The 12,870-nt window shown below is 38.7% G+C and overlaps 1 protein-coding gene across 1 annotated transcript; it reads right to left on the bottom strand.

Moving 5' to 3' along the window:
* Positions 1–11,570: 11,570 nt before the first annotated feature.
* On the bottom strand, positions 11,571–12,265 carry LOC113271923 (bidirectional sugar transporter SWEET5-like). The gene is made up of 2 exons (XM_026521846.1): positions 11,836–12,265; positions 11,571–11,659 (listed from the first exon to the last, which is right to left on the bottom strand). The coding sequence occupies exons 1-2, from the start codon at positions 12,263–12,265 to the stop codon at positions 11,571–11,573; spliced, it is 519 nt and encodes a 172-aa protein (XP_026377631.1).
* Positions 12,266–12,870: the final 605 nt, after the last annotated feature.

Raw genomic sequence — 12,870 nt, 5'->3', positions numbered from 1 at the left:
GTCTGGTAAGATGTAGGTATTGCAGCGCACCTACTACACTACGGTAGAGAGTAGTATCCTTGAATCTCTCACTACCTCCTTTCTGAATCTTTTCATTTGCAGCTAGAGGAGTGGACACAGGCTTCACACCATCCATTTTCGTACGTCTCAAAAGATCAGTTACATACTTTCTCTGAGTAAGTATCAGGGAATTGGAACTCCTGATGACCTCAACACCCAAGAAGAATGATAAATCCCCCATATCCTTCAGAGCAAACTCATAACCAAGGGACTCAATCAGCTGCTGTATCTTTAAGGCATTAGAACCCGTGACAATGATGTCATCCACATAAATGAGAACATAGGTTACATGCTCAGGAGTTTTTAATATGAACAAGGAGCTATCAGAAATAGAACCTGTGAACCCAAGCTTAACCAGATAGTTGCTTAGCCTTGAAAACCAAGCACGGGGGGCTTGTTTGAGACTATATAAAGATATATGCAGCTTACAGACATGATTTGGATAGTTTGGATCAACATACCCAGCAGGCTGCTTCATGTAAACCTCCTCCTCCAAATTCCTATGTAGGAATGCATTTTCGACATCCAATTGCTTTAGTGGCCAACTGTGCATCACAACAATAGATAAGCCAAGACATATAGTACATAGTTTTATCACAGGACTTAAAGTTTCACCATAATCAATCCCGGCTTGTTGATTGAACCCTTTGGCAACCAGACGGGATTTATGCTGACTGATACTGCCATCTGGATTTTGTTTTACACGAAAGACACACTTCGAACCTACAACATTCATACCATCTTTTAAAGGCACCAATGAGAATGTACCATTTTTAATCAGGGCATTAATCTGGACGTCCATAGCTTTTCTCCACTTAGGATGTTTGCAGGCCATAGAGTAGCAAGTCGGCTCCATGAAGTCCTCTTCCAATAGAGGATGTTTCGTGGCGGTCAAACATAGCTTCTGAATGGGTTTCCTAATACCAGATTTAGCTCGAGTCGTCATAGGGTGGGCCACAACTGTCGTTTCCGCAGAAATATCCCTTGATGAAGCTGCACTAGTGTTAGATAACTCTGAATCAGAAGCTGAAATCTGTTCAGATGCAGCCTGTGATTGTGCAGGAGAATTCTCCAGAGCAGGTGAATCTGGAGCATAAGATGCAGTTGGTGATGGAGCAAGGACCATTGGAGATAATGTAGCAGCCTCCTGATGTACTAGTGAGTTACATTGATTAAAAGGAGGAGAAAGTAAAACACTATTGCTTGATGGCTCATTACCTGAACAAGACAATGGAGTGTGGCGCTGCCGAGAAGACTTGAATGGAAATGTCGTTTCTTCAAACCTAGCATGACGAGATATGTAAAGCCTGTTTGTTTTCTGATGCAAACACAAATAACCTTTGTGTGCACTGCTATATCCTATGAATACACATGGAAGTGACCTTGGTTCAAGTTTATTTGCATTATAAGGCCTAAGGCAGGGGTAAGCTAGACAACCAAAAACTCGTAAGGAAGAGTAGTCTGGAGACTTTTGAAAAAGAAGTTCTAAAGGAGTTATAGACTCTGAGTTAGACTTTGGGAGCATGTTGATAAAAAACCATTCTTTGGTAAAGGCATCAGCCTAGAAGGAATGAGGCATGTGTGCATGAAACAAAAGTACCAAACCAAATTCAGTCACATGACGAATTCTACGTTCTGCCAGGCCATTTTGAGGTGACGTGTGAGGACAAGAAAATCTATGTTGAATGCATGATTCATTGAGATAAAAAGTGAACTTCTTAAACTCTAAGGCATTATCTGACTGAAATATTTTGATTTTGTGGTCAGTTAGATTTTCAACCTGTTTGTGAAAAATTATGAAAGTTTTAAGAGCATCAGACCTTTGCACAAGTGGAAAAACCCAGGTAAAATGAGAATAGACATCCATTATCAATAGGAAATAACGAAAACCAGATCTTGACAAGTGCGGAGAGACCCCAATATCAGAAACAACCAAGCTCAAGGGCTTGTTATAAACAGTTGAACTAGGAGAGAAAGACAATTTCTTGCTCTTACTGATATGGCAAGAGTGACAAAAATCAAAGTTTTTATTAGCAATAGGAAGAGAAAATTGTTGGCATATTCTGGAGACTATGCGCAACATGGGATGACCTAGTCTCTGGTGCCATAATGGTAAACTAGAAGCAACATGTGCCTGCGGTTTTATTGAAAAATTCTGCGAACTGACTCCATCTAGAACATACATACCATTCCTTTCAAGTCCCCTCAGCAGTGGAAGCCCCGTGTGCTTGTCCTTCACAACAAAAAAAGAAGTGTGAAATTCAAAGAAGACTACATTGTCTTTACAGAATTTAGATACTGACAATAAATTACACTTGATTTCAGGCACATGAAAAACATTATTCAAATAAAAATATATTGAATTTTTTGTAAAAGAACTGTTACCAACGTGAGAAATACTCAATGAATTACCATTACCCACCTGCACTTGTTCAGTGCCATCATACTCATGAGGAATAGTCAGATTTCTCATGTCTGCTGTCAGATGATTTGTAGCTCCTGTGTCTGTAACCCATTGTGTGTCATGGTGGCCACCAGGTAAAGCTATGTAAGCAGCTGGTTGACGCTGTTGATTGGTATTAGGTTTCTCATAACGAAACCAACATCTGTCTGCAAGATGATTTCTTTTTTTTCAGATTTGGCACTTTGGTCCTGTGCCGGCATCATTTTGTGGCTGCTGCTGGTGATTGCGCTGTGCATTATTGTTGTTGTTGTTCCTCCTGAATGACAAATTTGGATTGTGCTGATACTGAGATGTTGGACCTGCATATCTCCTTTGGTCCTGCCTATTGCCAGATGTGGCTGAGGTAGACACTGCAACATTGGCTATTGGTGACTGCAGCAAGGCTAGATGTGATTCTAGCCTCATATCATAAGTTAAAAGATGGGAGTAAAAGAGATCAATGTCCATACCCTCTATTGTAGTGAGAGAAGTGACAATCGGATCATAGCTTTGGTTTAAGCCATTGCAGATGGCTTGATTCTTTTCATCACTAGATACTGTATAACCTGATTCTGCTAACTGAGCAAACAGAGTTTTAGCTTCAGATAAATAAGATTTCAGAGTCTTATTACCTTTTGAGAGGTTGTGAAGCTGCTTCTTGAGATTCATTTGATGAACAAAGGTTTTGGGTGCATATTCTGATTCTAGCTTGTCCCATATTTCTTTAGCAGTGTCTAGTCTTGCTACCTTGCTCAAGACTTCAGGATTCAAGGTTGAATTCAGTCATCCGACTATCAGTGAGTCTTGAGATTCATATGCAACAAAACTAGGATTTATGGTTTCACCATCTGGAAGTGTTTTTGCTGGTTTTGGTTTAGTTCCATCAATGAAACCTGTGAGATCATGACCCTTAAGAATAGGTTTAAATTGAGCCTTCCACAGCAGATGATTTGTTTCGGTGTGTTTCAAGGTAACTAGATGGTGAATTTGTACTTGTCTAAGGGAGGTTGTAGTATCTGCCATTGTTGATGGTGCAGAACTGATTTTGTTTTTTGCTTGTGTTTTTTTTTTGTTTGATAAGCGCAAGGTGGCTCGGATCAAAAGCTGATACCAAGTTAGAACAAGGTTTTTGGTTTAATATCTTCCACACCTGAACTGTGGAGACTCATTCATTATTTATACTTGAAGATGTTACAGAGATAGAGTTTAACAACCGATAAAATAGCTAACAAAGAGTGGAACGAGTTACATGCATTCAAAGAGACTTGGTAGCTAGTCTTGAGGAAGACTGAACTGAACTGATAGCTGACGCTTAGGAAGACTGAGCCATTTGCTTAACAGAGACAACTGTTGGTGAAGCATGGCTTGATAATTAAGAATTTGATGAAACAATTTGTTTGCTTCTCAAACAGTGACCACTAATTTCCTACCCATTTGAACTAATTCCAACGGAAATTTAGATACTCTCGTGGAATCATAGGAGCGAAAAATATCTATACCTTGAGAGGAATTTTCTTCAAACTTACGCAAAAAAAAAAACAAACAAAGCTATAACCGAATGCTTAACCACGTATCAGAGTGCAATTCCAAACCCTGATTTTTTGACTTCCCTTAAACGCAAACGTTTGTAGATAGTTCATCGCAAACTTCAGTTCCTTAGTTCACTTTCCTTAAACGCATCATTTCGTGTTGTTCTTCCTGATTCGGTAAATCACCCGTAATTAGCCAAACTTGAAGAAACCTATTGGAAGATAAACTTCCTCTGAGAGGCGCAAAAGTAACCATCAATGCCTTTTTTGTTCTTTTTTTTTTTGTAAATTTTTCAATTTTATTGCACAACCTAGGTTTGAAAAGACGCATCTTCTCATCAGGTAACAACCTTTAACCAAGAGACGTACCTTTACAAATAACAACTGCTTTGCCATCAGAAACTCTGAAATTGAAGTGACCCTTGTTAGATTCTTAGCGATTTCCTGCGGAAATAATAGAGAGACGGTAATGGATGTTGAGATTATTAGTCCCATATTGTATGGGAAATTAAGATCCTGCGGTTTATAATCTCTTAGGGCCGCTCCACTTATTGCCAATTGGTTTTGAGTTGGATGCCCGCAAACTTTAACATGGTATCAGAGCAGGCTATTTGTGTAGAGTCATTGACCGCACCTATACTCCGCGTCACCCGATTTATTGCCCACGTGTTAGACCCCACGAGGCTACACGTGAGGGGGCGTGTTGAGATTATTAGTCCCATATTGTATGAGCAATTAAGATCCTGCCAATTGGTTTTGAGTTGGATGCCCGTGTTCTAACAATGGAGAAAACAACGTCAGCCATCTTTAAATTACTCTTACTTACCCATGCAGATCATATAAAGAACTACACCTGTAAGAGTTCATTGAAAATTTTCACCTGTCTCTGCAGATATCTCAATAAACAGATGAAGAACATTCCGTTCTTCTAAGCATACTGGGGCATTCTTCATCATTACAAAATACAAACAAATATTTGCGCCAAATCATGATATTGTATCTAATATACACGATGGTGCTGTTCTTTCTAAAGCAGTTCAAAAGCCATAGTTAATGCAACAATGTCGTGAATTGGTATCTGAATTTTCTCCTGAAGACCTGTTGTTTTGCCTACCAAGGACCCAACAATGTCGTGTCTGCTATTTTTTTGTAGCTGCTGCTACATAAGGTACTCCTTATGTTTTACACCACGTATTTGACTTTCGTCTTTCCAACGGATGATTCTGCGAGTGAACAGGAATGACATTTTAAAAGAGCAAAAACTAAAAGCCAAAAGAAAACGTGTTTTCGAATTTGGGGTAAGAAAAGAATCTGATCAAAAGGAGACTTAAATTTGAAGTTATTACCTCTTTGATCATGATGACTTTTAAATGTCCGTGTTTGAGAGAATCAGCGCTTCAAAAGAGCCTGTGCATGAAATTTCATTTCAAAGTTGCATTTTTTTCTTCTACCACCTACTTCTGGAATTCCACATTGGACGTGTACACATTGTGTGTCACGGCAGTGGCAAAAAAACCACCAGAACAAGTCTTCAACTCACAGTCCGAGTTTTATGTTGTTGTTAAAACTTCCCTGTATTCTAGTCAGAGTTTGTTTAGATTAGGAAACATATCTTTTAGATATTTTGTATTCATAACTCTCTATATATATCACATGTAAAGAACAAAAAGATATCTATTCTGAATATATTCTTCACAGAGATCTTTGAAACTTTAAGATGGTATCCTTGTAGATCCTAGGAAACATATCTTCCCTTCCGCTTCATCTCTGTCGCCGTCTCCTTTTATCCTTCATATTTTTTTCATCATGTCTGGCTCTAATCCATCTTCTCCCAACTCTCCAGTGCATGACAACATCTCTTCCCAAAACACTGAACCTCTTCTCAATTCTTCAGCTCTTCCTAGAACTCTAGACCCTTATATCATTCATCCCAGTGATAACCCTGCAACTGTGCTATCCTCTCCTCTTTTACAAGGAGAAAACTACGGTTCATGGGTTAGGGGAATCACCAAGTCTCTGAATTCCAAGGTCAAGCTTGGTTTCGTTGATGGCTCCCTTCCTCCTCCAACAGATCCGTTGCAGTTTCAATGCTGGAAGAGATGTGATGATCTCGTGGGAAGTTGGCTTCTAAACTCTTGTCAACCAGATATCAGGGCTAGCTGCCTCTATGCTGCCAACTCTCATGCTATATGGAAAGATCTGCAAATCAGGTTTTGTGTCTCCAATGCCCCTATTCTTTTTCGTTTAAAATCTTCAATTGCTTCAATCAAACAGGAATCAATGCATGTGTCTCTTTATTATACCAAAATAAAAACTCTTTGGGATCAATATGACTCCCTAGTTGCTTCTACGGAAGCATGTATCTGTGGTGCTGGCAAGCACATGCTTGAAAGACTCGAAAGAGAACGTGCCATAGAGTTTCTGCAGGGATTACACGACAGGTTTTCCAACCTTCGTAGTCAGATACTCACTATGGATCCCTTCCCAAGTGCACTTCGTATCTTCAATCTTGTTCAGCAGGAAGAGGAACAACAGCATATAACCCATAATCCTCTGCCAACTGTTGATGCTGCTGCTCTTGCTTCGACTCGAAATTTCCAGTCCATCTCTCGTCCGCCATCCAATCAGAACAAGCGTCAGCGTCCCTTTTGCGACTATTGTAACAGAATAGGCCATGTTCGAGACAAGTGCTATAGGCTCCATGGTTTTCCCCCTTCCAACAGTTCTCCACAGCAGCCTTTGGCTAATGCAAATATGCACATGACTGCTGCTGCTGCAGCTCTGTCAACTGACACATCTGCTGCACCACACGCTCTTCCCTCCCTGTCTGCTGATCAGTATGCTCGCCTTTTGTCCTTGATCAACCCTGCACCAGACTCTACACAACCTGATGCTCGTGCCAATTTTGCAGGTAACATTCTATCCACCTCCATTGTTGACCCATGGTTTGTGGACAGTGGTGCAACGCACCACATATGCAACTCACTGCATTACTTTACATCTTACATACCTGTTCAATCATCCATTCTCATGCAACTCCCGGATGGCTCATTCTCCGTGGTTAAGCATATTGGCGAGGTTGTTTTTTCGCCTACACTAAAACTGTCGAATGTACATCACATTTCTAATTTCAAGTTCAATCTCATCTCTGTGAGTCAATTAACTCGCCAAACTAATTGCATTGCTTATTTCTTCGAACATGTTTGTTTCTTTCAGGACCGTGTAACGAAAGTAGTGATTGGTCGGGCTGATTTTATCTCTGGCTTGTATCATCTCCAAGCCCATCCGCACAAGTCATTCAATAGAGTCTTATGTAATAAAACAACTTCCGATGTTTGGCACTGCAGACTAGGTCATCCTAGTTTTGATCGTTTTAAATTTATTTGTCGTACTTTTGATTACATTAAATCTAGTTCTACTCCCTTTTGTGATGTCTGTCCATTGGCTAAACAAAGCCGTTTGTCTTTTAATAAAAATTCAGTGTCTTCAAAACGCTGTTTTGAACTTATTCATTGTGATATCTGGGGTCCATTTATGACACCTTCACTCACTGGTGCAAAGTATTTTTTAACAATAGTCGATGACTATTCCCGTTGTACGTGGGTTTATCTCATGCACATCAAGAGTGAAACTTTTAAATTTCTCAAATATTTTTTTAATTTTGTTATCACCCAATATTCTCACAAAATAGATACAATATCAACTGGTAATTCCATTCCATTTCTTTCCATATTGCAAAGAGTACAATCTGATAATGGTTCTGAGTTTTTATCTCAAGACATGCAATCCTGGTTCAAAGCCCATGGCATCCATCACCAACGAAGTTGTGTTTCCACCCCTCAACAAAATGGTGTTGTGGAACGCAAACATCGTCATCTTCTCAGCGTAGCTCGTGCTCTTCGTTTTCAATCTCATTTACCACTTACTTATTGGGGCGAATGTTTACTCACGGCATGTTATCTTATTAATAAAATGCCAACTCCTATTTTGAAAAATAAAACTCCACATGAAGTTCTTCTTGGTACTGTCCCTAATTATCGTCATCTCCGTGTTTTTGGTTGTCTCTGTTATGCTAGAAACACAAAGATTCATTCTAAATTTGACCCGCAGGCTAAGCCTGGTGTTTTTTTAGGATATCCTCATAACCAAAAGGGTTACATCATTTTGGGTATTTCCACAAAAACAACTTTTGTATCTAGAGATGTTGTTTTTCATGAGCATTTGTTTCCCTTCAAAGATGCTAAATTCACTTCTGACACTGTGCTTCCACTCTCTACAGATACTGATTTTTTCTATGAAGACTCCATGTCTGTTTCTCCTTCAAATTTTGTCATTGATATTCATTCACCTAATTTACTTTCTTTGCAAGTTGCTGACTCGACTTCTCCCACGCACATTCTGGATGATCATACTTCTCATACAACTGGACCTCCTCTTGAATCTACTTCTCCGGACATCTGTTCTCCTGAAGTGACTTCTACCATCGATACTAATTTACGAAGGTCAACTAGAACACATACTCGTCCATCTCACCTGAAAGATTATGTTTGTTCTGTTTCTAAAGGTATGTCTAATTCTCTGTATCCTCTCACAAATTACATTTCTTTTGATAAATTTACTCCGCAACATCGTGCCTTTCTATCTTCGGTTATTTCTAATGATGAACCACGCTCTTTTACGGAAGCCATTAAACATCCAGAATGGCGTGATGCCATCGTCAAAGAGCATACTGCTTTACTTAATAATGATACCTTTACTATGACCACTCTTCCACCTGGAAAATCTGCTATTGGCTGTAAATGGGTATTCAAGATTAAATATAAGTCGAATGGTGATATTGATCGTCGTAAGGCGCGTCTCGTTGCCAAAGGATACACACAACAGGAAGGTATCGACTATCATGACACTTTTGCTCCTGTTGCTAAATTAGTTATTGTTCGTGTTTTATTATCTGTTGCTGCCATTTTCAATTGGCCTCTCCATCAACTCGATGTCAATAATGCTTTTTTACAAGGGGATCTTCATGAGGAAATATATATGAAACTTCCCCCTGGTTTTCAAACAAAGGGTGAAACTCGTGTTTATAAACTAAATAAATCTCTATACGGTCTTAAGCAAGCGTCTCGTCAATGGTTTGCTAAATTTTCTAATGCTTTACTGGAGGAAGGATTTATCCAGTCTCGTGCTGATTATTCACTTTTTCTTTTTCATTCCGACGCCATCTCTATTTATCTTTTGGTCTATGTCGAAGATATCATTATTACAGGAAATAATCATTTGGCTATCCAGCAGCTCATACAAAAACTCGAAGCCAAATTTTCACTCAAAAATCTAGGGCGTTTGCAATATTTTCTGGGCACTGAAGTTTCTCGTTCTCCAAATGGCATTTTTCTTGGACAACGTAAATATATTCTAGACATTATTCAGGATTCTGGTCTTTTAGGTGCTAAACCTACAGCCTCTCCTATGGAGCAACACCTAAAATTATTACCAAACTCAGGTGATCCTCTCTCTGATCCAAGTATTTATCGTCGCTTAATTGGTCTTCTTCTATATCTTCATGTAACTCGTCTTGATATTACTTGTTCTGTGAATTATTTAAGTCAATTCTTGCAACATCCTTGTTCTGGTCACCTGGATGCTACTTATCGCGTTGTTCGTTACCTAAAAGGTACGGTTGCTCACGACATTTTTCTTTCTGCTACTAGCTCACTTTCTCTTGCTGGTTACACTGATTCAGATTGGGCAGGTTGTCCAATCACTCGTCGCTCTACGGCAGGTTATTTCATTATGTTGGGTACTAGTCCTCTTTCTTGGAAATCCAAGAAACAACCCACTATTTCCCTTTCTTCTGCTGAGGCAGAATATAGAGCTCTAGCTAGGGTAACTTCTGAGTTACAATGGTTACATTATTTATTCACTGATCTTCGTGTCAATATTCCGAAGCTAATTCCAGTCTATTCAGGCTGCTATTCACATCTCTGAAAATCCGGTATTTCATGAACGGACTAAACGTATTGAAATCGATTGTTATTTTGTTCGCGAAAAAGTCATCTCTGGACTTATCAAACCAACTCACATTCCTTCTGCATCCAAATTATCCGATCTCTTTACTAAACCGCTTGGTGTGGATCATTTTAGACATCTTGTCAGCAAGTTGGGCGTTCGGCCTCACGATCCTCCCGCTCCAACTTGAGGGGGGGTATTGGACGTGTACACATTGTGTGCCACGGCAGTGGCAACACAACCACCAGAACAAGTCTTCAACTCACAGTCCGAGTCTTATGTTGTTGTTAAAACATCCCTGTATTCTAGTCAGAGTTTGTTTAGATTAGGAAAAATATCTTTTAGATATTCTGTATTCATAACTCTCTATATATATTACATGTAAAGAACAAAAAGATATCTATTCTGAATATATTCTTCACAGAGATCTTTGAAACTTTAAGATTCCATCAATTCATTCGATTATTATTGCAACAAAACAAATCATTGAAGTAGTACTTCCCCTGTGGAAGTGAAGAAGAACTGTTTATTTTTTATTGAATGGTATCAGTTTGATCGTTTAGTGTTCGTTCAGGAAGCATATTTATGCACCATGAAGAGTCGCGTTATGCATTATGAAGAGTCGTATACTCTGCAAACTGACAGTTATATATGGTCGAGTCTCTTCATATATTCTGTTAGGTAATAATGAGTTTGTAACGAAAAGACATATCCTTTTGTGGAGTTAATTGCAGACAATGCTGCTCACGTGGCGTTCTAAATTTTAAGAAAACTCAACATCAAATTTGGTTGGGACACATCAGCGGCAACATTCTCCTTTATATTAAGAAGTATTGATAGTCAAATTATAATATTTCCATCTTGTCAAAGGCCTGACAATATGCATGTCTGCTTCTTCATGTTGTTCTATGGTCTCTCATCTTTTACCTCTCAAAATTCCCAATCAGCCATTTATACATTCAAGCATTCATCACCAGTTCTGTTGACTTTTGAAAATCCCAGCCACGATTAATATCAAGCATAAGCAAAGTATTACTATTGAACTAAGAACTTGTAATTACTTGGTCGAAGCACATACTGAATTAAACCCAAATTTAGGAAAATTAAATTAAATAGTTCATTTAATGAATACAAATTAAAAATAATACAGAGGGGGAGAGAGAGAATGAGAAGGGACATGCTGTGGGTGTTGGATCGATAATATGAATTGTAGCAGAGCTAGATGATCCAACTTGTTGCATCCGGAGACTTTTAAATGCCGGAGAAGACCATAATCGTTACGTTGTTGTAGATTTTAAAGAACCTTTGCTTCTTCTTCTTGCTGGTAATGAAATGAGATATTTCCTAAAGGGGTCGTAACTTTAGGGTCTAATTAGGGCATATGAACTGACCCACGCCTACATGTCTACATGCAGCTCATAAAAGAAATATAAATCCACTAAATTAGGAAGACATTAAGATAACCCAATCCAGTTAGGAAACTTTAAACCGGGAAAACCCTAGATGAACAACCAAAACCCTTCAACTTCAACTTATTCGATTCTTCCACTAAAGAGGTAAATGCACGTAGCAGGCAACACCCATTGCCTTCCAGAAAACAAAGGGATGATTTTCTTCCAAACTGTCAGTGCAAACAACAGACTGATCACAGACCATATGAGAATCAGTCTTCTTTTAGTTTTAGGCGGCCAAGATGATGCATACTCTTGGAAGCTCTTTGTACGGTCAACCAATTACACAATGACTGAAACTTGGAATAAAGTGAACTTGCGAGCACCTCAAAAACTACGCACGCACCTGCAATAAAAGCTTGTGGGAGACCACCGACGGGGAGACCAATCACAAAACCAGCGTATGCAATAATTTCACCCATCAAAACTATATACACATAAAATCTCTGTTTCTTGTCAGCGTAGACGAGATATACGATGATGTAAGTGAGTTCCATAAGGAAACCACCAGTTGCCATGCTTATGACGAACAGATAACTTCCATTGGTAATGAATGGTAAACCATACAGAATCCAAAGTGCGAAACGGAATAACGAAACTAAGTGGGAAGAAGTGCAACTCCATGAATTCTCATCAGATTCATCCGTTGCTTTTCTTTTTCTCTTGACAAGCTTTTCGCAATATGAAGTAGGTATATGAGAAACAAACAAAGCTAACGCACACATATCTCCGAGAATCCCAATTAGAGAGCGGAGCACATTAGGTCTAATCGACATTAATCTCTATGTTTTGGATGCTATTAGTTTGAACAAAAACACAACAATTTATTGAAGAAAGCAGAAGAATAAGTTACATATATACAGTCGAACCTCGATAAATGAATAACCTCGCCAAATGAAAAAATTTCTCCGATCCCGACTTGGACCAAGATGATAAATGAATAACCTCGCTTAATGCATTAATGAATAAAAAAATTGGATCCTTAAAGTCCTATAGAAATATAAACGAATAACCACTGAATTATATATAAAAAAATATGTATAAAAATAAGCCAAAATACATAATCAGAAAATTTTACATAAAAATATATGTAGGAATGAACTCAAAAAATTCATCTATGGTTGATTGTATTTTTCTTCCACCCAAACCAAAATGCACCGTATCCTTAAGTTTAATGCTTGCACAATTTCTAGAATATTTTGCTCGGGTAGTAGCAAGTAATTTTTTAAAGTGGCCATCGCTTGAAAAGCATCTTTAGATGACACATTTGGTACGACGCTACCATCATCTGGTTCAGGATCATTCTCATTATTCATTACTGGCTCAATAATTTCTTCGTCTGTTAGAGACTCTATAACTGCATCATTCTCGTTAGGATAGT

The sequence above is a fragment of the Papaver somniferum genome, chromosome 4 (genome assembly GCF_003573695.1).
Source record: "Papaver somniferum cultivar HN1 chromosome 4, ASM357369v1, whole genome shotgun sequence".
NCBI classification, from domain to species: Eukaryota; Viridiplantae; Streptophyta; class Magnoliopsida; order Ranunculales; family Papaveraceae; genus Papaver; species Papaver somniferum.
Note: the sequence above shows the minus strand (reverse complement) of the source record. Positions and strands in the feature narration are given on the sequence as shown.